The 25,884-nt window shown below is 45.6% G+C and overlaps 1 protein-coding gene and 1 pseudogene across 1 annotated transcript; both read left to right on the top strand.

The window, feature by feature from the left end:
- Nucleotides 1-11,552: 11,552 nt before the first annotated feature.
- On the top strand, nt 11,553-12,511 carry LOC101279591 (inactive Ufm1-specific protease 1-like; annotated as a pseudogene).
- A 6,996-nt stretch (nt 12,512-19,507) lies between these two features.
- Nucleotides 19,508-25,439, top strand: RTL6 (retrotransposon Gag like 6). Its single transcript, XM_033405222.2, has 2 exons — nt 19,508-19,860; nt 20,078-25,439. Exon 2 carries the CDS (start codon nt 20,392-20,394, stop codon nt 21,109-21,111), a length of 720 nt encoding a protein of 239 aa, XP_033261113.1. The 5' UTR covers nt 19,508-19,860; nt 20,078-20,391; the 3' UTR covers nt 21,112-25,439.
- The last annotated feature ends 445 nt before the right edge of the window (nt 25,440-25,884 follow it).

Raw genomic sequence — 25,884 nt, 5'->3', positions numbered from 1 at the left:
GCCTGCCAATGCAGGGGACGCGGGTTCGTGTCCCGGTCTGCGAAGACCCCACGTGCCACGGAGTGGCTAGGCCCGTGAGCTGTGGCCGCTGAGCCTGCGCGTCCGGAGCCTGTGCTCCGCAACGGGAGAGGCCACAACAGTGAAAGGCCCGCGTACCGAAAAAAAAAAAAGTGAAGAGTGTCTTTCATTATTCATAAGAAGCTCCTTTCGACCACACTTGAGTTTATACTAATAGGGTGGCTTTTGGAAAGTCCCTAATAATAGGGGCTGGTGATCAGAGGGTTGGAACTTTCAGCCTCTTTCCACTACCTTTGACCTTCAGGAAGGGGAGACGGATTGAAGCTTGGGTTAATCACCAATGGCTAACGATTTAATCAATCATGGCTATGTGATGAAGCCTCCATAAAAATCCCTAAAGCATGGGCTTCCAGGATGCTGAATGGATGGAGGTGTTGGGAGGATGGTGCCCCAGAGGGGGCATGGGAGCTCCGTGCCCCTTCATCCCCACCTCGCCCTTTGCATCTCGGCCGTCTGGCTGTTCCTAAAGTGTATCCTTTATCATACACCAGTAATCTAGTAAGTAAACTGCTTTCTGAGTCCTGTGAGCCCCACTAGCAAATTCTCAAACCTGAGAAAGGAGTCATGGGAACCTCCAATTCATAGTGAGTCTGTCAGAAGCACAGGTGACAGCCTGGGACATCTTGGGGTGGGGGACAGTCTTGTGGGACTGAGCCCTTAACCTGTGGGGTCTGTGGTCACGCTGGGTAGAGAGTGTCAGAGCTGGGTTAAATTGTAGGGCACCTAGCCAGTGTCTGCAGAGAACTGGAGAACTGTTTGGTGTGGAGCAAGAACCCCACACATTTGGAGGTCAGAGTATTAAGACGCACAGAAGGAAGCAGAGTTTCCCTTTAGAGTGTGGAGAGAAGAAACAGAAGGTTTTTACTTTCATTTTTTAAAAAAAATTAAAGAGAAATCAAGTGTGCACATTTAGGTTCAAAGTGAAATGCTTGTGGTGATACCAGTATCCACAGATGAACTAGGTGACAAGGACAGACTGAGGTCACAGCTCGGGCCTCTGCAACCAGGTCACCTCTGAGCAGGGGGATGGACTCATTGGATTTTAAAATGGAAAGTCCCACATCCCAGGAAGCCCTCAGTCCTGGGGAAAGTGGGACAGTGGTCATCCTATGCCCCACCCTAGGCTGGGGGACGGGGCAGATCTTTGACACCGATTGTAAGATGAATTCACTCATTTTGCAAACGTTTGAAAGAGTACGTGTTTCAGGATGATAGAAACATTGTGCCTACAGTAAACAAGATGAAAATAGATGAAGACATTAGGATAGAAATGTGGTTTATGAAATGGTTTATGAAACACACACTACTTCCTACCTTCCTTCTTCAAACCCACTAGCATGGCTTTAGAAAATGTGGATTTTTAAGAGATATTAATCCACGAGGACAAAGAGAAAAGGAGAAGAAACAATGGAAATAAGATCTGGGAAACAGGAAGGAAAATGGACATGAGCATACTGATCTAACCACAATCACAGTAGGAACGGGAGGAAGAGAGGAAGCTTGTGTGTGTGTGTGTGTGTGTGAGAGAGAGAGAGAGAGAGAGACAGAGACAGAGACAGAGAAGGTTGTGTGGGGTTTGCAGCCACGACAGGAAACTGAATCATCATATTCCATAATAGGACTTTGATAGATAATCCCTAAAGCTAAGTAATCAGTAACAACATAAGGGTACTATTTATAGATTTGAAGGTAAATGTAAAAAAAACCAGGCAGGAATCCATGTCTTGTGGAAGCAGGAATCCCGCGGCGGGTAAGTGTTGCTGTGTTTGGGAAGGAATCATTGTACAAAGACTTGATTCTTTTTTTTAAATAAATTTATTTATTTTATTTATTTATTTCTGGCAGTGTTGGGCCTTCACTGCTGCACGCGGACTTTCTCTAGTTGTGGTGAGCTGGGGCTACTCTTTGTTGTGGTGCGCGGGCTTTTTATTGCGGTGGCTTCTCTGGTTGCGGAACACGGGTTCTAGGCACTCAGGCTTCAGTAGTTGTGGCACTCAGATTCAGCAGTTGTGGCTCATGAGCTCTAGAGCGCAGGCTCAGTAGTTGTGGCGCACAGGCTTAGTTGCTCCGCGGCATGTGGGATCTTCCCGGACCAGGGCTCGAACCCATGTCCCCTGTATTGGCAGGCGGATTCTTAACCACTGCGTCACAAGGGAAGTCCAAATCTTGATTCTTTAATCTAGGTTCATATAAAACAGATAAAAGCAAAAGCATTGAGTAGAGGACCACAAAGGAACACATAGAGATGGTGCAAAAATATGGCGATCCATTGTGGATTTAACTTACATTTTCTTGACTGCTAGTGTGAAATAAAATTCATATTTTATGGCAAGACAAGAGCAATTTAAACATAAACAATTTTTCTCTGCTCTTTGGCCTCCTCTCTCCCCACACTGTGCATTGTGTATCTGCATTAAGCATCGACCAAACCTCCCCGTCAGCAGAAATACATGCTCAATCATGGAAAGCAACATTCTCCCGGAATCAACAAGACAGCTCCTTAAAAGATAACATTCCTGGGCTTCCCTGGTGGTGAAGGGAATACATAAATAAATTTATATAAAAACAATAACATTCCTTCTTGATCTTGATCTTGCAAGGGGCCATGAGGATGCTTAGATCCGGATCGTGTCAACTGTCAATAATATGTCGTTTAAGTTACCACAGAGCACTGAGTAGAGTCCCCTGTGCTATGCAGTAGGTTCTCATTAGTTATCTATTTTATACACAGTAGTGTGTGTATATATGTCTATCCCAAATGGGAGCAAATCCAAAAAAGAGGGGATATATATGTATACGTGTAGCGGATTCACTTTGCTGTACGGCAGAAACTAACACAACATTGTAAAGCAATTATACTCCAATAAAAATTAATAACAAAAACAAAACTCAGATTGCCACATCACAGGACAAACATATACAAGTTATGCTGTTTCCAACCTTAATTACTTCTTAAAAGTTTTATCATGAAATACATTCTGAAAAGAATGTACAACATGTTTGTGTTAAAATTTCGTAATAACAATATATATGTGCTTGGAATCATCATCAAGATTCATAAAAAATAACAACACTTCATTTAACGTTCAGCCTTCTGTCTCACAAAACTTACCTGTGTCTTAACTTCTAAGGGGCAGAACAGTTCTCAGCCCTTTCTGGAGGCTCCTGGGTTATAATCCTCAATTTGGCTCAAATAAACATTTCTATTTCTTTCTTAGATCAACTGATTAATTTTTCGTCGACACTAGTGAGGCTGAACATTTCTTTACCTGTTTGCTGGCCTTTGGGTTTCCCCGTCTAAGAACCGACTCTTCACTATCTTTCCTCATTTTCCTGTCGAATGACTTTTTTTTCTTATTGATTGGTGGGCATTCTCCATACATTCTGTCTGCTAATCCTTCCTGGTTATAACTTACGCAATTATCTTTTCTCATCTTCACTCTGGCTGGCCTTCATTTTATGTTGTGTGTGCACGTGTGCGTGCGTGCGTGTGTGTGTGTGTGTATGTGCAGGAGTGCAAAGAAGTTCACCATATCGGTGAACTGAATTTATCAATCCCCTCCATGTAGCTTGATTTTTAGTGTCTCGTTTAGGGGAGGTTTCCTAACCCTATGGTAAAAATGATGTACTTCTACACTTTCTTCTAAAGCTTTCAGAATTTTGCTACTCACTCTTAGATCTTTAATCTATGTACAATTGATTTTTGCAGAGTGTATAGAAATAAATATGCCACAGCCTTCAATACAGCAGGGAAAAGTAAAAAGAATTAATGAACTTGAAAAAAAAGAATTAATGAACTTGAAGTATACGTGAAAAAATTATCCAGAACACAGTGCAGTGGGACAAAGTGACAGAAGTATGAAGTAGACTGAGAAACATAGATAATGTACAGAGATCACAGACTGAGAAGGAATAATAGCCTGGTCGCTGTGTCCCAGAAGAGCAGTGAGTGTGTGGGGCTGAGCAACGCTTGGGATGCTTATTGACAAATTTCCAGAACTAACGTGAGAGATCAATCCTTGAAAGCAGGAAACCCAATCACTTCCAAACAGAAGAGATAAGAGAAATTCACACTCAAAGTGGGAAAACTGGAGGGAGGGGGAGAGAGAGGGAGGCAGCAGGGGAGAATGAGAAGAACGGCTGGTTCTCACTAGCACAAAGCGTGGTCTGAAGACAGCGGAAAATACCTTCAACATGCAGGAAGAAATGAACTACCTCTCCAGCAAAAATGCCTTTTAAGAATGAAGATAAAATAAAGACGTCTTCAAACATTCGAAAAACCGCAAGGGTTTGCCCCCATGGGGCTTCGTTAGAGAGAATTCAAGCAGAAGAAAGTGCTTTTTAGTGGAAGGTCAGATGAATAAGAAACAAGGATGAGCAAACACAGAGCTGAATATTCGGGAAAATTGATTATGTAGAAAAGCAACATTTCATGGGGTTGTAAATTTTGTATGAGTTTACATTATCCGTTAATGATAGAGATCAGAAAAGGAGTGATCACAGTTAAAATGGTTTAGGTTCTTGTGTTGTTTAAGATAAAGAGTAGAGCTTGCGATGAATCTCAGAATTCCTTATTAAAATGACTAGAGTAATGACTGAAGGAAGAAAAATAGGAATATAACTTCCAAATGAATAAAGGGAGAAAATGGAAAGAGGAAAAAGAACTTAATCCAAAAGAAATCAAGGAAGGATCGAAAAAGACAGAATTGGTGGGACAATTTGAAAGCACCTAATGTGTTGGCAGAAATGAATCCACATCGAACTATAATTACGATAGATACAAATAAAGTAAACTTGTAAACTCTACAGTTAAAAGATAAAGATTGTCGTATTGGATTTTTAAAAAATCTAGCTACGTGCTAATAACAATAGATACACCTAAGACATAAGGGCATAAAAAAATGGAACGCCACTCACTAAAAGAAAGCTTATAGGTGTATCGATACAAGACCAATTGATTTTAATGTAAAACATTTTACTGGAGATTAAAAGTGCCACTTATATTGATAAACAGTTCAATTAACTAGGAATATATAACAATTAAAATGTTGTATGTACTTAATAATAGACCAACAAAACATATAAAACAACAATTGACAAAATTATAAAGAGATAAATTCACCAATGTTGGGAACTTTTAAGATACCTCTCTCAGCAATTGTTAGATTAAGCAGATGAAAATTTAGGAAAAGTAGAGAATAGTTAAATAATAAAATCACTAAACCTTATATAAAGTTTCATATATATATATATATATATAACTGTATATATGACTGTAGACATATATATAACTGTATCGACAACTGTAGAATACAAATTCTTTTCAAGCACACTTGGGCATTTATGAAAATGGACCATGAACTGGATCATTCTCTGATCACAATGCCTTTAAGTTTGAATAAATAATCTCTAGATAATTAGAAAAGATCTCGGTTTGGAAATAAAAAATATACTTCCACATAATTCATGGCTCCAAGATTAAACTATAATGAAACTTATAAAATAATTGAATGAAGACAAAATACTAAATATCAAAACTTGAGGGATGCAGTGAAAATAGTATTTAGAGGGAAATTTATAGCCTCAAATGCTTATCTTATGTGGAGGGACCAACAGGATTGTCTAGCAAATGGCTCTGGACATTCGTGTGATCTACTACAGATATTCCTGTGAGCAGGGGCTCTCCTTCTTCCAGCAGCACAAATCCACCACCTCACTTGATCCCCAAGGCTAGCAGCTAGCATTCCAAGACAATCCCCTGCACAGATAGTATTTACTCTGGACTTCTTGCTGCCTAAGCCCCAAGAGCGCATTCTCTGCAGCCATACTGGTTTTTCATGTCTGACTACAAAAAGATGGAGAAGCGGGCAGGGATCATGCCTCCCATAAAATGTAATCCATGGCACGTCCAGCAGCCCAGCTCAGGGCTGAGAGAGCCCCTGTGAGGCTACGAGAGTACCAGGCACTTTGAGTCTTTTCTTACCGTCTTGGACTTGAGCGATTCCTCAAAAAATCCTGTCCTTTAATCCCACACAGATGGAACTGTGGTATTTGCCTTCTCCCTCTTTGCCATAACTCCACAGAAGAAAGATGAAAACTGATGAGAACAAATTAGATGAGAGAATGTAAAGGAAAGGGAAATTGATCAGGATTTCCACCCTCCAAAGGGCGCTTAACGCCATGCAGCAACCACCCTCTGCTCACCCAGACCGTGATTCTCTGACTGTCCTAGAAAACGGTTCTGCACTTGCTTCTCTTCCTCAAATCTTCATCTCCTCCTCTTCACCTCTTCATCCCTCTCAGCTAATGACCTTCCTTTTTGTTAGGGGCTGAATTGTGTGTCCCCGCCCCCAGATTTGTGTGTTGAAATACTAACCCCTAGGACCTCAGAATGTGACTGCATTTGGAGACAGTGTCTTCAAAGAGGTGTTAAGGTTACATGAGGTCATATGGATGGGCCCTTATCCAATATGAATGGTGCCCTTATGAGAAGAGGAGATTGGGACACAGACATGCTGAGTGAAACCATCTATAGAAGCTGAGGAGAGAGGCCTCGGAAGGAAGCAACCCTGCCGACACCTGCAACTCACACTTGCAGTCTCCAGCACAATGGATTTCTGTTGTTTGACCATCCGATCATGTGGTACCTTATTCTGGTCACCTGAGCAAGCTCACACACTCCTTCTTTCACCAGGAAAATAGAAGCAACAAGAGGAGATATGCCATGAGCTCCTGCCACCTCCCCTGCCCACATCCCACACCTCTGCTTCTCTCCTGTGACTGTGGAAGACTTCCCGTGCTCCTGGTGGACCAGCTCCTCCCCCACTGTCTCTAGATCCTTCTCCTACTGAGGTCCTTCCCCCACTCCACATCCTCATTCTGGCCATTCTACCATCTTTCTCTTGCTTCATCAATGTTTCCTTAGTCACATCAGCGTACAAACATCATGTTATTTTCCCATCTTATAAAGTGGTTCTTGAGCCCGCTGTCTCTCCCTCCCCCGGCCACTGCCCACTCTCCCCTTCCCTTGCACAGTAAAACTCATGGCAAGAGGTGTGTCCATACTCACTGTCTCTTAGCCAATCTCCCTCCTCCAATTTTCTCTCTGCCCAGGTTCCCTTCTCTTTTTTAAAACTTTGTGTTGAGAAATATAATGCACATACAAAGCACACAAAACACAAGTGTGTGCTTTATTAAATAACTATGAAAGGAAACGTCCGTGTGATTACTACTCGGGTTGAGAACCCCTCTGTTGCCTGTAATCTAGAAGACTAGGCACGTTATCTCTTCCTCGTGATGGACCCTCCCCCTGCCTTGGGGTATTATTATCCTGAAGTTTGTAGTAGTAATTGTCTCATTTTTCTTAGCACACTTATCACCTAGTACGTACCCATAAGAAACAAAGTTAAGTCTTTCCTGGTTTTGAACTTTGTATAAAGAGATTATATGATACACGTTCTTTGTGTCTTCGTTCACTCATTACGATGTTTGGAAGACTCATCCTTGTAGGAGTAGCTCATTGATTTTCATCGCTCTGCAGGAGCAGTTCTCAAAGTGGGTCCCCAGAGCAGCCGCATCAGTGTCACCAGAAGCCTTGTTAGAAATGTAAATTCTTGGGTCCATCCCAGACCTATTGAATGAATCAGAAGCTCTGGGGGTGGGGTCAACCCTCCCAGGAGATTCCGATGTACGCTAAAATTTGAGAATCATTACTAAACATTATTCCAGTTTATTTTTCCAGCCTACGGTTGATGAGCTTTTGCATTATTTCCAGTTCTTTTGCTGTTATGAACATCACCGCTACGGACAGTCTTACACAGGGTTCCCACAGCACTTGTGCATGAGATTTGGGGGCAGGACTTCTGCTCCGTCCATTTTCGCCTTTCCTGATACATGCCAAGATGTTTTCTGAAGGGATTAGTATCAGCCTGGATCTAAGCAGAAAACAAAAGACACACTCAATCCAGGTAAATGAGGAGAGTTTGATAACAGAGATGATTTATAACAGTGTCCTGAGAAAAAGCCGTGTTTTCATTAAACTAAAAAACCAGTGGAGCACGGATGTACTTGGGATTGGTTGCAGCGAACATGTTATTCTTAGTTGCACCCAAATAATCTGTGATATTTTATCCATCAACAATGAGAAGTATTTTCATACATGCCATTTGAGAAATTAGGCTACAAAAATTTTTGTAACAAAGTTAGTATTGGATACAAAAACAGACCTCAGGCTCCTGGTGTTTCCTTTCTGGGTTTTCTGCGGCCATTAATCAGACCCTTGAAATGTTGGTGCCTTGGAAGACCTACTTTGTACATCAACCTAGTGCCTTAGAATGGGATTGAACTTTCTGTAAACGAGTCTTCTAATTATTTTGTTACACTGTGTTCAGAATCTGCTGGAGATCTTTAATCAAAGTATTCATTAAATGGGTGTCAAGAATTTTGAGCTTTGAAACTTTAGCGAATTGTAATTTTTAGAAACAATCCTTGCCAACGGGGAAACATTGAAATTCATCTCTACAAAAGCAAGGCAGGAGCTGAAGGAATTAAATGCTGAGCATTCCAATGTGTTCAAGTTCTGATTTTCACATTCCATAATTGTTTTTGGAATATCTCAACATGTGGGAAGAATCTTTTGGTGAGATTCCTAGTTTTAATTGGATAAATTTATATTCTGTACTGGAATGGGAGGAAATCAAGAAGGCCTACAATTTTGCAGTCTTTAAATTTGATGAAACACTCAAAAGAATAATAAACAAAATTTGAGGGAACGTTTTGGCTTATGAAAATATTTGTCATAGAACGGTAGCCTATTCTGTCAAAACTGAGTTAACATGACAATTTATGGAGCTATTTGAGCTGGAATATTTATACATTCAATTAAAAAATAGAATTGAGGGACTTCCCTGCTGGCACAGTGGTTAAGAATCCGCCTGCCAATGCAGGGGACACGGGTTTGAGCCCTGGTCTGGGAAGATCCCACGTGCCGCGGAGCAACTAAGCCCGTGCGCCACGGCTACTGAGCCTGAGCTCTAGAGCCCGTGAGCCAAAACTACTGAAGGCTGTGCGCCTAGAGCCCATGCTCCACAGCAAGGGAAGCCACCGCAATGAGAAGTCTGCACACCGCTTCGAAGAGTAGCCCCCGCTCGCCGCAACTAGAGAAAGCCCGCACACGGCAACGAAGACCCAACACAGCCAAAAATAAATAAATAAACAAGTAAACAAACAAACAAATAAATTTATTTACAAAATAGAATTGAGAATATCTTCCATTTACTAAAGTTTTTCTGAGTTTACCTGGTACCTTAGTACCCATAGGAAGAGGACTTTCTCAATTAAAATCTAGTCTACAAAGAAGAGTTGGTGGAAAATATCAACAGATTTAAATTTATCATCACAGAATGCAACTCTGAGTAAGACTGCAAGCGATGTTATGACAAAACAAAGAATAATAAGACCATATTGAAAAAAGAGCATTCTTCACAAAAATATCAGTGTCATGGCCATAGAACAATATGATAAACTAATTCGTTGGGCCATAAACAAAGTTTCAGAAAACGCATTAGTTTAATTATCTTATCAACTTGTTCAGCTCTCAAAAGCATGCCGGTTTGAACGATGACCATACCCATGAGAAGACTTTGACATGGTGGCCACCTCTCCTCCTCCCTGAAGCCTATTCTTGGCTTCCACGGTTTCCTTCTTCCCTTCTGGCCACTCTTCAGCAGGTCCCCCTCATTTCCTAGACCTCTAAACCATGGACTGCACAGCTCTCAACCCTTTGCTACTTTTCGTTTACGCTCTCTTCCTGGTCTGAACCACCATCTGTCTATAAATAACTTTCCAAGGGACCTTTCCCCAGAACTCCAAGATCACATCCAGAGCCAGGTGGATATTCCACTCGAAGGTATGGAAAACGTCCCCCCAGCTCCACTCTCAGTGATGTCCTCCCTAGCAAAGCCCCCTTCACATGCATGTGTAATAAACAATACAGAGAGAACTGTGTACCCTTTACTCCATTCCCCGCAATGGTAACGTCTTACACACTCACGGTGCACCATCACAACCAAGATATTGACCTTGAAAGAGTCAAGAACCAGAAGATCCTCCTGTTGCCCTTTTATAGCCACTCCCACTTCCCTTCCACCTCAGTGCCTCCTGACGTTTTCATTTCTCTGGGATAAGTGTCTGCAGTGCAATCGCTGGGTTCTATGGCTGTTGCACTCTTAGTTTTGAAAAGAACTTGTCGCACAGTTTTCCAGAGTGGGTGGGCAGATTTGCATTCCCATCAGCAACGTATCCGGGTTATCTGCATCCTCACTGACATTTGGTGTTGTTACTATTTTTTATGTTAGCCATTCTCATGTGTGTGTAATGGTATCTCTTTATGGTTTTAATTTTCATTTCCCTAATGGCTAATGATGGTAAACATTTTTTCATGTGTTTATTTGCCATCTGTATAGCCTCTTGGGTGAAATGTCTCTTCATCATGTATTTGGCCCATTTTCTAATTGCGTTGTTTGTTGTTTTACTGTTGAGGTTTTTTTTTTTTTTGCGGTACGCGGGTCTCTCACTTCTGTGGCCGCTCCCGTTGCGGAGCACAGGCTCCGGACGCGCAGGCCCAGCGGCCATGGCTCACGGGCCCAGCCGCTCCGCGGCATGTGGGATCTTCCCGGACCGGGGCACGAACCCGTGTCCCCTGCATCGGCAGGCGGACTCTCAACCACTGCGCCACCAGGGAAACCCAACTGTTGAGTTTTGAGAGTTCTTTATGTTTTGGATACCCGTCTTTTGTAGGCCATTTTCTCCCAATCTCTGGTTTGTATTTTCATACTCTTAACGGAGTTCTTCACAGAGCAAAAGTTTTAAATTGTAATGGAGCCCAATTTATCAATTTTTCCTTTTATGGATCATGCTTTTGGTGTCAAATCTAAGATTTCTTTGCCTAGCCCTGCAAAGATTTTATCTATTTAAAGTTTTATATTTTACATTTAAGTCTGTGATCCATTTTGAGATAATTTTTGCATAAGATGTGAGACAGATGAAGTTTTTTTTTTTTTTTTTTTTAAACCTATGAATGTTCAATTACTCCAACACCGTTTGTTGAAAAAGCTATCTTTCCTCCATTGGGTTGCTTTTGCATCTTTGTCAAAAATCAGTTGGACATATTTGTATGGGTCTATTTCTGGGTTCTCTATTCTGTTCCATTGATCTATATGTCTATCCCTCCACCAATATAATACAGTCTTAATTACTGTAGCTATATTACAAGTCTTGAATCGGGCAGACTGATATATCTCACTTCATTATTCTTTTTCGAAATTGTTTTAGCTATTTCCTTTAGCTAGGTCCTTTGCCTTTCCATATATATTTTAGAATAATCTTCTGTATATCTACAAAAAATCTTGGCTCATCGCCGCGGGGCGCGCCTGGGGTCGGGGGAGAGCGACCCCAGGGCCCTTTCGCCTGCCCACAGTTCGCCCAAGACTCGGGGCCGAGAGGAAGCGCTAGAGCCCAGAGTTCTCCCTGGAGTTCGCCCCGCGCCGCCTGCAGGACGCATCTGCCCGGCCCGGCGACCGCCGCTCCCGCCCACCGCCCTGGAGCCGCTGAAGGACGTCCACCTGGGCCTGGCCCCGCCCGGCCGCGGCCGCGCTCGCCTGGCCCTCCTCTCGGGCCATTACATTTACTACCATTACGGCTGCGACGGCGTGGACGACCGGGGCCGGGGCTGCGGCTACCGCACTCTGCAAACGCTGTGCTCGTGGCCAGAGGGCCGGCCGGCCGGCGGGCGTACCCGAACCGGCTGCAGTGCAGGCGGCCCTGGAGGACATGGGCGACAAGCCCCCCGGGCTCCGGGGCTCTCGGGGATGGATCGGCTGTGTAGAGGCCAGCCTCTGCCTCGACCACTTCGGGGGTCCCCAAGGGCGCCCATGTCACGTGCCCCGTGGAGCAGCGCTTCAGGGGGAACTGGAGAGGCTCTATTCCCACTTGGCAGGGGCCGGGGGGGCCTGTAATGGTTGGAGGGGATGCGGATGCCCAGTCAGAGGCGTTGCTTGGCCCAGGCACGGAAGCCTACGTCCGGGTATTGGACCCTCACTGCTGGGGTGATTCGAAAAACCCCAGTGAACTACAGGCTGCTGGGTGGGTGGGCTGGCAAGAGGTAAGCTCAGCCTTTGACTCCAACTCCTTCTACAACCTGTGCTTGACCAGCTGTGACTCGGAAAAGCAGCTGCCCACCCTGGACTGAGGCTAAGGACCCAGAGCTGAGCCGGCTCTAGCGCTGTACCCGCTGAGCTACCCCATCTCAAAGGCAGAGGCTGCCTGATGTCAGACCCCCAGGAAGTCCCAGCAGAGCCTGGGATCTTTGGTGTCAATAAAGTGGCAAGGCCCAGCACACCCCCCCCCGCCCCCAAAAAATAAATCTTGCGTGGGCTTTGATAGACACTGCATGAAACCTGCATATCATTTTGGGGAGAACTGACTCTTTATTGTGTTGATTCTTCCAAACTATTTCACCGTGCATCTCTTTCTCTATTTAAATCTTTTAAAATTTAATTTTTAATTTAATTTAATAAACTTTAATTTGATCAGTGTTTTATTGTTTTCTGCATACAAATCCTGTACAAATTTTGTTAGATATACATCTATGTATTTTTGAGTGATTGTATATGGTATTGTGTTTTAAATTTCGCTGACCTTGTGTCCATTGTTAGCATATACAAATAAAGTTGATTCCTGTATATTCACCTGCATCTTGTGACCCTGCTGAATTCACTTACTGTTCTAGGAAGTTGTTATTGTTGTTTTTGGTAAATGCTTTGGGGTTTTCTATGTAGACAGTCAGGCCAACTGCAAGTAAGGACAGTTTTATTTCTTCCTTTCCAATCTGAATGTCTTTTATTTCCTTTTTTTCCTTTCCTCATTGCTCTGGCTAGAACTCCCAGCACTATGTTGAATGAAAATAGTGAGAGGGAACGTCCTGGCCTTGTTCCCATTCTTGGGGGAAAAGCACACTCAGTCTTGACCATTAAGTATGAAGTTAGCTATTGGGTTTTTGTAGAAACTCCCTATCAAGTCGAGGAAGTTCCCCTCTGTGCTCATTTTTCTGTGACTTTTGATCATGAATGGCAGCTGGCTTTTTTTTTAAAGATCTAACTCACATACTATAAAATTCCCTTTTAAAAAGTATACAATTTAGTGGGTTTTAGTATATTCACAATGTTGTGCAACCATCAACACTAACTCTGGAATATTTTCATCACCCCAGAAAGAAACCCTGTCCCCTTCAGCAGTCACTCTCCCTTTCCTCCTTCTCCCCAGAGCCTGGAAACCAGGACCCTGCTTTCTGTCTCTATGGGTTTGCCTACAGAGGACATTTCATAGAAATAAAATCATACAATATGTAGCCCTTGTGTCTCACTTCTTCCACTTAGCATAGTGCCTCCAAGGTTCATCCATGTGGTAGCACACACCAGTACAGTCAGCCCTCTGTGTTCGTGGGTTCTGCATTTGTGGATTCAACCAACCGTGGATCAAAAATATTTGAAAACTTTCCAGAAAGTTCCAAAAAACAAAACTTGAATTGTCTGTGCATGGCAACTATTTAGATAGTGTTTACACTGTATTTATCACTATTTATATAACATTTACATTGTATGAGGTGTTATAAGAATCTAGAGATGATTTAAAGTATATAGGAGGATGTGTATAGGTTATATACAAATACCATGCCATTTTATATAAGGGACTTGAGCACCCACAGATTTTGGTATCCATGGGGGGTCCTGTAACCAGTCCCCCATGGCACTGAGGGACAAGAGTGTTTCACTCCTTTTTATGGCTGATTAATATTCCATTGTACTGTGATACCACATTTTGTTGATCCATTCATCAATTGGTGAACATGCAGGTTGGTTCCTTTTTTTTTTCTATTATGAGTAATGCTTCTGTGAACATTCATGTACAAATGTTCATGTAGACACGTGTTTTCAATCATCTTGGGCATATGCCTAGGAGTGGAATTGCTGGGTTATATAGAAACTCTATGTTTAGCTCTTTGAGAAACTGGTCAACGGTTTTACAGTAGCTGCACCATTTTACATTCCCACCGGCTATGTATAAGAGTCCCAGTTTTTCTGCATCTTCACCAACATTTGTTATTGTCTGCCTTTTAGATTATAGCAATACTGGGGAATGTGAAGTGATATCTCATTATGGTTGTGATTAGCATTCTCCTAAAGGTTAATGATGTTTAGTATATTTTCATGTGCTTATGTGCCCTTTGTATATCTTCTTGAGAGAAACGTCTATTCAAATACTTTGCCCATTTAAAAAACTTGGGTTATTTGTCTTTCTTATTATTGAGCTGTAAGAATTCTTTATATATTTTGGGTAGTAGACCCTTGTCAGATATATGATTTGCAAATATTTTCTCCCATTCTGTGGGTTATCTTTTCACTTTTTTGCCAGTGTCCTTTGAAATAAAAAGTTTTAAATTTTGGTGAAATTCAATTTACCTATTTTTTTCTTTTGTCGCTTGTACTTTGGTGCCATATCAAAGAAACTGTTGTCCAATCTAAGCTCACAAAGAAAATCCCTAGGTTTTCCTCTAAGAGTTTTATAGTTTTAGCTCTTACATTTAGGTCTTTGATCCATTTGAGTTAATTTTTGTATAGGGTGTGAGGTAGGAGGTCTAACTTCATTCTTTGCTATGGATATCCAGTCTCAGAAAAGACTATTCTTTGGTCATTAAATTGTTTTGGCACCCTCCTTCAAATAAATTGACTAAATGTTAGGATTTATTTCTAGTCTTTCAATTCTATTCCATTCTACTATGCTAGATCATACATTCTTGATTACCATAGATTTGTAGATAAATATTGAAATTGAAGGCTCTGTTGTCAAGTGCATATATGTTCATAATTGTTGTCTTGATGAATAGATCCTTTTATCACTACAAAATATCCTTCTTTTTCTCTAGTAACAATTTTTGTCTTGAAGTCTGTTCTGTCTGATATTAGTGTAACCATTCCAGTGCTCTTTTTAGCTTGAGTGGTATATCATTTTTCATTCTTTTGTTCAACTAACTTGTGTCTTTGAATCTAAAGTGTGCCTCCTGTGGATAGCATCAAATTGGGTCATTTAAAAAATCCATTTTGCCAATCTCGACCTTTCAAGTGGAATGTTTAATCCATTTACATTTAATGTATTATTGATAATGTAGGATTTACATCTGCCATTTTGTTATTTGTTTTCTATATGTCCTATTTTCTTTGTTCCTCTATTCCTCCATTACTGCCTTCTTTCATATAAAATAGATATTTGATTACTGTACTATTTTAATTCCCTTGTCATTTCTTTCACATATTTTTTGAATTATATTCTTAAGGTTGCCCTGAGGATTACAGTTAACATCCTAACTTATAAAAATCTAGTTTGGATTAATACCAACTTAATTTCAACCATTTAGAAAACTTTACTTCTAAATAGCTCCATCTCCTCCTTACTCGCTTTGTGCTATTATTGTCAGGCAAATTACATTTTTAAAAATAAATTTATTTATTTATTTTATTTATTTTTGGCTGTGTTGGGTCTTCATTGCTGCGTGTGGGCTTTCTCTAGTTGCAGCAAGTGGGGGCTACTCTTCAGTGCAGTGCATGGGCTTCTCATTACGCTGGCTTCTCTTGTTGTGAAGCACAGGCTCTAGGCACGTGCGCTTCAGTAGTTGTAGCACGTGGGCTCAGTAGTTGTGGTGCACGGGCTTAGTTGCTCCTCAGCTTGTGGTATCTTCCCAGACCAGGGCTCAAACAGTGTTCCCTGTATTGGCAGGTGGATTCTTAACCACTGTGCCACCAGGGAAGTCCCTACATTTTGAATATATTGTATGCTCATTAGTATAGATTTGTAATTTTTGCTTTACACAGTTGTCTTTTCAATAATACAGGAGAAAATAGAGTTACAAACAAAAATACACTTATACTGTCTTTTTAATTTACCTATGTTTGTACCTTTATTGGGGCTCTTTATCTTTGATATGAATTCCAGTTACTGCCTAATGTCCTTTCATTTTAGTCTGAAGGACCTCTCTTTATTATTTTTTGTAGGGCCAGTCTGCTAGTGATGAATTCTCTCCAGTTTTATTTACCTGGAAATGTCTTAATTTTCCCTACATTTTTGAAAGAGAGTTCTGCTGGGTAAAGAATTCTTCATTGATAGTCCTTTTCTTTCAGCACTTTAATTCTATCTTCCCATTGCCTTCTGGCTCCCATGGTTTCTGACGAGGAACAAACTGTTAATTTTATTGATGACACCTTATATAGATCACTTTCTTCTCTCTTGCTGCTTTTGAAATTTTCTCTTTGTCTTTGACTTTCAAGAGTGTGGTGATGATGTGTCTAGGTGTTTGAGTGTATCCTACTCAGAGTTTGTTGAGCTTCTTGGATGTGCAGATTAATGTATGTCATCAAATTTGGGGAAATTTTTTGATTTCTCTGATACCATCCCTGGCAGGGGGTGGGGTGAGGAACGTCATTTTAGCTTGGCAAGTGTGGAAGTCTCGGCTCCTTACTTAGCCTTTGCTGGCACGAATAGTGATGGGGCCACTGAATTTTCTGCAGCATTTGGCTGGAGTAGAGTGGTTACTGTCTAAGTATTCCATCTTCATAGGCTATCTCTTTCCTCATTCTTTGGCTTGAGAGGGCAGGCTTTTTGGAGGAGCTTTTTTTTTCTGTATGCCTCTTCCAGATTGCCAGCTTCTTTGGCTGCAAATCTGAGCTATGTGATACAAAAGAATACCGCAATCTAGCCAGTCTGCCTTTTTTCTTCCACCTTTTCTTTTTTCAGTTGTTTTCAGTTGTGCTTTGCTGAAAGAATAGGGAAGCATGAAACTACTCCATCTTCCCAGAAATGGAAATTGACTATATTTGTTTTTAGAAGGTACTTTTTCATAGCCACCTTATCTTGTTACATTTCTGCTTCCCCCACCCCCATTGTCTGTTCTTTTCACAAATGTTACTCCTTCATTAGTCTCATTGAGCATCCTAAGTATGCTTACTTAAAGTCTTTTTTTCCAGACTGTTCTATTATTTAATTTCACCTGGAGTTAATTCATATTATGATTATTGATTTTGGTGGCCATTATTCTTAGCATTAGGTGTCTTCATGGGCTTCAGAGTTTTGATTTTTAGGCTCAATTTTGGGTAAAAGGGTATCTTTCACTTTCTTTCCCTCTTTGTGTACTCAACCCCCCTCCATCTTGAGGCCCCTTCTCCCCCTGGTCTAGCAGTTTGGGGTCACTCCAGTGATGCCTGGTCTGCAGTACAGAAACGTGTTTTATATTGGTGGTTCACAATTCCTGGCCCTCTGGGGTCTACTTGTCAGCCATGGGGCATGAGATTAATGATATTGGATGTTCTCCCTTGTCCTAGGGCCACACCTTCACAGAAGGTGTTGCCCCATGAAATGGTTGAAGAGATTTTTCAGACCCCTCTTTGACATAGGGGTGAACACTCTCTCCCCTCATTTCAAATAGGAATCCTGACTCTGTTTCCAGCCTTGTGTCCTCATTATGCCTTGGGATCCAGAGTCCAGCAAGCCCATGGCTTTGTCCATACTTAGCAGTTTGTGTTTCTGGACCACAGTGGAGTTTATATTGCTTTTGAGCCCAGCCAGATCCTCTCAACACTTTATTGTATAGTTTATTGTTGTGTGTTTGCGGCAGAGAGCAACACCTCACAGCCTGAATCATAGCATTATCTGGATCTGAAGCCAAATACTCTGTTTTTCTTATTTTAATATTTATTTTCATCTTTATTTAGCGCTATTTTATGCAATGCCACTTTGTATCCTGTTTGAGATAGGTGAAATACAAATAAATTATATATTTCTTCAAGTTTATGTTTCATCATTTCTCAAATCAAGGCGCACCTTATATCAAATGCATCTGAGAATTTAAGATGTATGGTGTCAACCACACCTGGAAATGCAGCAGACACTTCACTCATATGCACAGCAACCAGTAACCTGCGGAGGTGCGATCGGGGCGCTGAGGGCAGAAAAACCGGTGGGGTGACTCACAGGAATGGATTCCTCTGTGTGTTTGGAAAAAGTGGGAGGGGTAGAGGGGTATAGGACAACTTCTGCATTTGAAGTCACCGACCTCAGGCAAGATGAATGCAGCTCCTGCCTCCTCGTGAGGTGGGAGAACTCACAGAAGCAGTTTAAGGAAACACTGTCTCCTTTCTTTCCCCTCTTGCTTCATGTACTAGACATTTTCAGCTGGTCGCAAAAGGTGCACTTTTTGTCACACTGGGGTACACACAGTTGTGGCCACAGCTAGACTATCTCTTCCAAGTGCTGACACCCTCATGTTCCAACTCCCATTTTATAGAAGCAAAAACTGTAAAGGCATGAGTGAAGCCGACTCTTCCCAGGCCTGCCAGAGGGGTGCAAGTGGCTGCCGGTAGTTCAGCCTCCTTGAAGACGGTGTCCTCGAAACACTAGCAATGGTGGGCGTCTTTTCTCTCCATTCATGCTCCATCCTGGAATTGACCATTTAGAAGTAGCTCAGCAAGGTCAAGTGGGAAAGGCATCCAGTTCCTGAGTCAAATAGCTCATACACTTTGGCCCAGTAATTTCACTCCTGGGCAATTACCCCGGCAAAGCTGGCAGAGGAAGGGGCTAGGATTCATACACAAGTGAGGTTTATAAAACTTCCACATGTAAAATAAGATGGAGCTCTATCAAAGGGGGCATATTAAATAAACTGGGTACACGATTTCATTGGAACATAGGCAGTAATTGAAAACTATGCTTTTGAAATAGTTTTAATGGAAAATGCTCAAATTCAGTATGCTATTAAGGTCGCAAAGCATAAGGTACCATAATTAATATTTATTTATTTAATTATTTATGGCTGTGCCACGCAGCTTGTGGAATCTTAATTTCCCCGCCAGGGATCCAACCCGTGCCTCCTGCAGTGAAAGCATGGAGTCCTAACCACTGGACCACAAGGGAATTCCCAATAATTGATATTTTGTAATAGAATATATCATAGAAAAGTGACTGGATGGAAGTAGAGAACTATCACTATTTGTTCTCGCAAGTGGAGGGACTCTGAATATAAACTTTTTCAAAAAAGACTTCTCGGATATCAACATTTTCTACAGTGAATATACACTACATTGAACTTGTATTGAAGTTACAGTATGTAAAGCAAACTTCGTTAAAAAAAATTACAACCTATGCAAAAAGAGCTTTACTAGCAGTCTTAGAAAGAATTTAAATAATTCTTAATTATTTAAATAATTTAAATTTTAATAATTCTTAATTATTCATAATAATAAAATCAATCATCACTGATTGGCTGCTGAGGACCGGCACAGCGCAGTTGCCCGGGAGGCGGGGCTGGGCGCGCCATTTCCGGGGCGGGGCCTCGGCCGCGCGCGAGCCGGTGGTCTCCATGGCAACCAGCGGGGCCCAAGCGAGGCGAGCTTGGAGCCGCCACCGCAGCCGCGCAGGCCCCGCTCGCACCCCGGCCGCTCAGCCACTAGCCCTCCGCCGCGACCCCGGGCCCGGTCCCAGCTCGGCTGGTGTTCCCGCCAGAGGCTGCCCGCGCCTGCCTCCTGCCGCCGCCGCCCGGGCCTGACCTGACCGGGAAGCAGTTCCGGCGGGCCGTCGGCGCCGCCGCCGTGACTCATCTGCCTGCCCGCATTCCCCGATCGGGCCATCTTGGTCGCGGCCGGCGCGGCAGACGGAGCCGCGGAGGAAGCCGCGGAGACCCAGGTACGCGCCCGCCGCCCGCCCCAGGCCCCGGCGCCGCCGCGGGTGCATCGGCCCTTTGTTCTGCCCCAGGTGGGCGCCGGGCCCAGCGTAGGGAGGGGGCCTCGGCGGGGGCGCCCTCCTCGCCGCCCGCTCTTTGCTCCTCCCACGCCGCGTCCCTTACTTCTAACCCCCGTTTCCGCAGTCGAAACCGTTTTTAAACCATGTTTTCGTCCTTCAGGGCCCAGAACAAGTCCACCCTCCTGTGCAGCCCGCCATGGCCTTGTGAGGGCGGCGATCAAGGAGCCACATCCGGAGCTGGGGATCCGCGAGGGTCTGCACCCCTTGCCTGGTCTGGCTGTGCTCATCTCTTGGTCCGTCTGCCCTGCCTTCTTGTTTGGGCTTCTGAGCCACGCTGGGTCTTGAACCCTACCCTTTCCTTGATTTCTCTCTTGGTCTACCCAATTTTAGCATTACAGGTGCTCAGGTTCTGGGGTACCCAAACCCCCTTCTCCCGCTTCATCCATCTCAGCCTTAGGCCGACCTCTGGCCACCATGGTTCAACCCCAGACCGCAAAAGCTGAAACGCCAGCCTCTGCAGCGTCTACCAATGCCCAAATGGATGACGTCATCGACACCCTGACCTCCCTGCGCCTCACCAACTCCGCGCTGAGGCGGGAGGCCTCGACCCTGCGGGCAGAGAAGGCCAACCTCACCAACATGCTGGAGAGCGTGATGGCGGAGCTGACCTTGTTACGCACCCGGGCTCGGATTCCCGGGGCGCTGCAGATCACCCCACCCATCTCGGCCATTACCTCCAATGGGACCCGGCCGATGACGACGCCTCCCACCTCTCTGCCCGAGCCCTTTTCCGGAGACCCTGGCCAGCTGGCGGGGTTCTTGATGCAGATGGACAGATTCATGATCTTCCAGGCCTCGCGCTTCCCCGGAGAGGCTGAGCGAGTGGCGTTCCTCGTGTCCCGGCTGACCGGGGAGGCGGAGAAGTGGGCGATCCCCCACATGCAACCCGACAGCCCCTTGCGAAACAACTATCAGGGATTCCTGGCCGAGTTGCGGAGAACCTACAAGTCTCCGCTGCGGCACGCCCGGCGCGCCCAGATCAGAAAGACTTCGTCCTCGAATCGAGCCGTGCGGGAACGGCAGTCCCTCTGCCGCCAGCTGGCCGCCACGGGCACGGTGCCCTGCCCTGTGCACCCAGCCTCCAATGGGACCAGTCCAGCCCCGGCCCTGCCCACCAGAGCTCGGAACCTTTAGGAATCGGCCACCACCCTGGTCCGTCTGCCGCCACCCAGGTAGCAATACCCCTTTTGCTGCGTAGAAGTGTCCGTACCACACAGCATCGCCCTTGTTTGAAGACGTCCCTTCCCGCCTCTCTCGTTCCATAAGGACATCTGTCATTGCTCCTGGGCGCCCTGTGACCCACCTTGCTTCCTGGTATCGCGTGCTAGCTTGGAACTTCCGTTGCATGTTTCCCTTCTCTCGCTTGCAATTCCAGCTCTTCTAGTGACCACAGCTCTGCTGCTGGGTCACGCTGACCCCGCAACACACTTTGGACCATTGGGGCTGACCTTTCCCAGCCTGACCAGGTTCACAGATGTTCGTCTTCCACCCTCTGCGGCCCCACGGCAGCTCCCCACCTGGCTGCCCTGTTCTCAGTAGTGAGCTTGCTGATGACAGAAAGAAGCCCTTTTGGCCAGGCGGGTGGCTTGATGGGGGTACCTGGAGAGGAGAGCCTGGCACCCTGCCCGTAGGTGATTGCCAGCCCTGCCAGGGCCCAGCGTAGCAGGCAGGGGCCTCGTCTCTGCTGTCAGCGGCCAAGGATCAGAGCTGGGAGTGGTTCCAGCGTTTCCGGGGGGCCGGCTCCACTCTGCACATGAGTATGCAGTCCTTGTGCCCCATTGCTGCCACTGGGAAAGACTGCTACTGCGGCCTTAGGGGGGGCCCCCGCAGGCTGCACCCCCATCAATGCCTGGCTTTAGCTGCCAGTGTTCTGATAGCGCCAGGACTGGGGGGAATCCGGAACTCGCCTGCTAGGCAGGTCGTTGTGGCTTGGGATCACTGGGCGTTTCCATCAACCTCCGCAGGCAGCACATACACGCCCATCCCTGCCTGAGACCCCCGGCAGGCTGAGGGTGGGCTCTAGAGGCTCACTTTGCTGCCCTGGACCCCCGTGGGAATCAGCGGTGGTGTCCCCCCTGTGGGAATCAGCAGTCCCCCCTCCTCTTTGCCCACTGGCACTTGGTGGTGCGCTTGTCTAGCTTGAGACCTCTTCCCTTCTCCCTGCAGGGGACATGTGGCCTTCACCTCAGCCCCTTGAGCCACACGTACGGTCTCTAGGTCTCCAAAGCCTCTGTGTAGCGTGTCCTCCCCAGGCCTGGGCTGTCCATCAGACGTCCAGCCTTTGTCCCAGAAAACATGGACTCAGGGCTGGAGACCCAACTCCTCTGGGATGCGTCACTGAACCCTTAAGGAGAGAGGGTGTCTGCCTCTGCAGCCCCGGCCAAGGCCTTGCTGGCGTTTGCAGAGGAAAAGAGCTGCGGACTGCCTCGGTCCTAATGCGGTGACGGTGCAGAGCTGGTGCCCGTGTTCTGATTCTGAGGGACGAACCTGTGCCTCTTAGTGGTGGGTGGCCTTCACGGGGGACGCCCAGAACCACTTTCTAAATGAGTCTTGGCCAAGCCCTTTGGACCGTGGTGCTCCCACCATATTTCAATGCCAAATGAACCGCATTTCCATGACCACCCGGGCGGTGGGAGATGGGCTGTCCTACCTTGGGTTCATCTGCCCCTGTTCTGCTGGTCCTGGCCCGACGGCCGGAGGACAGCCTCTGTGCACCCCTGCAGGCCTACGTCTTGGGATCCCCGGTGGCTGGCTCCTAGGGCCCATCCCCTCTTCCTAAGAGTTTCCATGATGCAGGGGAAAGTGGCTGCGCTCCTGAAGCAACCACCGACTACAGGGTCAAGGGTGATCAGTGGTTGCTGGGGTTCGTGGCCCACTGCTGCCCACTCATCATAAACTCCGTTAGCCCAGTTGCCCTGCTGAACCACTGCCTGAACCCAGGCTTCAGGCCCCCCTGGATTCCAGCCGAGGCTGTTCGGGCGGGACCATGGTGCTCATTAAGCCTGAAGCCGGGGAGGGCACACAGTGGGCCACTCTTCTGGGGGGCGGGCCCTCCGGTGTGGGGTTGCGCAGATCACTTGCACTTCCTGCTCTGTTCTCTTCTGCCTACCTGCCAGGTGGAGGTGCCCACAGCTGAAGGGGTACAATGACACCCGGGGAAAAGGAGGCCTGCAGGGGTAACTGACACCTTGAAGGTTTCCACGTGGCCCAGCCCGGCCAGGGTAGGAGACCCAGCACGGGAGCAGGGCAGGAACTGCTCGCCAACCCCTGGCTGTACCCAAGTGGCGTTAGAAGTCCTGCTGTGTTTGCATTCGTGCTGCATTTCAGCTGCTGCACATAACCAGGCCAGAACCGCTAGGCAAGGCTGGCCATGCTGCCTGCCTGCACCCGTGACCGGCCCTCTGCATATGGGTCATCGTGCCCAGCCTGGGCTGCTGCTGCAGCTGCGTCTGGGTTGGTGATTTGCTTGGGTTTTGCCTGTTGCTGCGCACGGTACGGGCTGGGGACTCTGCTGTTGGACGCCTGCGACCTTGTTGATCGCTTCCTCGACCTTGGAAACCAGAGTAGATGCGAGGCTTGGGGTTGGACTTGGAAGAAGCCCCACGTTGGGAGCCCCTGGTGGCTCTAGTGGAAGACACCCTAGTCCCCAGCTAGAGAGGATGAGACCCAGGCTTCATGCAGCCCAGAGCAAGGGCAAGTGACTGGGAGGACCGAGCTGGAGAAGGCAGCGGGGGACGGGAGCTGTTCTGTACATATTTGGGGTTTATAATTTCTCTGAATTTAAGAGAACAGGTGTTGATTTATTAAAGGGACAGGGAGTTAGTAGTGTTAAACAGTGCATGTGAGGGAAAGTTTTATGTTTTTCATGGTGTTGACATTATTTGGACTATATTTTGTCTGTCTTCTGGTCTCCGTGGTACCCCATCTGGTAAGGAAGCTTCATTGCGTAACAGGGCATCGTTCGAGATCAGTTTTAGAAGAAGGGGTGACCTCTGGCCTACTGTATAGTGTGACCTTGGGGTTGACTTAATGTCCTGAAGCATTTCGGTGACTTCTAGGAAAAAGCCAAGACCCATCTCGCTGGTCCCAGGTGAGTATATGAGGAGGTCATGACACGGAGCCCAGAAGTACCCCATGAAGACGCAGGTAAGATGCTCGAGCTGCTGCTGTCAAGAGGGACAGAACTACCTGCTGGACCATGATCCTGGCAGTTCGACCTTTAGGAGGGGGAACACATGTGGGGAGAGCTGGGCAGGTACTTAGGTTGCCTTAAGGGAGCAGCCCCGTGACTGTGAACGAGCACACACACAACGGGGCCAGCTACCAGGGGTGGAGTTTGGGCGGGAAGAGGGGAGAGATCTTAGCAGCCGTCCCTACCATCTTGCAACCAGAGCTGTAAGCCTGAGATCCCCTCTGCTCGGAAAGCCTTGGGTTAGGGGCTTAGAGATGAAGACACAGATGGGGCTCTGGAGAAGGCAACGCAGCACTGATTGTTGGGCCGGCAGCAAAAGCTTGCCTGTGTGGGGAGAGGGCTGGGGTTTAGGATAATTCCATCACCCACCACGTGTGGACAGAGCTGATGACGGGTGTGGTCTTGGGGTCCCAACGTCGGGTGTGGCCGTTGGCAGAGCACGGACGCAGTAAAGGTGGTGGGGTAACACCAGCTCCTCGCCGCGGCATCAGTAACTCCTTTGCATAACCAAGTAACAATGTCCTGGTTGTTTTCATTATTAAAGCCAACCTACACATCATAGAAATTTTGGAAAATAAAGTAGTAGAAAGAAGTACAATTTTAACATTTTGGTGTTTCTCCTAGTCTCTCCCCGCCCCCCATGGTTTCTCTGCTTTTTGTTTTAACATAGTTGTGAGACTACCTACTGTAATGATACGATATCGTGTATTTTCATTGACGTCACGGGCATTTCCCCGTGTTATTTCTAATTTTACGTTGAAAGGCCGTGTGCTCCTCCGTCAAGCAGCGCCAATGGTTGATCACCAATGCTCTTACTAATTTTTCACCATTAGGAATTGATGAATATCTTTGTGCATAAAGTTTTCCCCAATGTCCAGTTATTTCCTTAGGGTAGATTCTCAGAGGTGGCGTTTATTGAGTTAAAGAATATGAAAACTTGTGAGGCCATGATTACATACTGACAGGTGGTCTCCAGAAATGTTTGTACCCATTTACACTGCCACCAGCAAAGATAAACGTGCTCATTTTACCATCTTGCCAGTACTGAGTATTCTCGTCTGGCCAAATACTTGCTAATCTGATCATGAAAAAAATAGCATTGTATTTTAGTTTGCATTTTTTCGATTTCTAGCAAAGTAGAACATCTCTTCGTGTCAAGCAGTTGTATTTCTTTTGTGTATTGTTGGTGTCCTCTGCTCTTATCTACTGGGGGTCTGATAAATTTGTATGAGCTCGTTATATATTAAATATATTAACCTGCTGTGTGTCATACTCGTTGCACATGTTTCCACCTTTTTGCTTTTTTGTGTGTTTTACTGAAGTTTTAACTTGATACGTAGCTGATCCGTTCCCTCACTTGGCCCCGTGCCCACCAGCTCTTAAGGCAGGCACGCATATACGGCTGTACCACTGCGCTGGCAGCAGTGGCTGACGCATAGTGGGTACTCCACAAACGTTTGTGAGACTGGCGTGGATGGATGTGCTGGGCATCCATGGTGTGTCACACACACCACCCCCACCCCCAAAGTGCTTGTGAACCAAGCACAGTTCACAGACCTTTTGGTCCCAGAATCCCTTTGCACCATTAAAATCCTTTAGGACCCCGAAGAGCTTCTGCTAATGTAGATTTTGCTTATCAATATTTACCATGTTACAAATTAAAATGGAGAATGTTTCAAAATACTATTTTGAAAATAAACTCATCACCTGACAAC

The sequence above is a fragment of the Orcinus orca genome, chromosome 11 (assembly GCF_937001465.1).
Source record: "Orcinus orca chromosome 11, mOrcOrc1.1, whole genome shotgun sequence".
Lineage (NCBI taxonomy): Eukaryota > Metazoa > Chordata > Mammalia > Artiodactyla > Delphinidae > Orcinus > Orcinus orca.
Note: the sequence above shows the minus strand (reverse complement) of the source record. Positions and strands in the feature narration are given on the sequence as shown.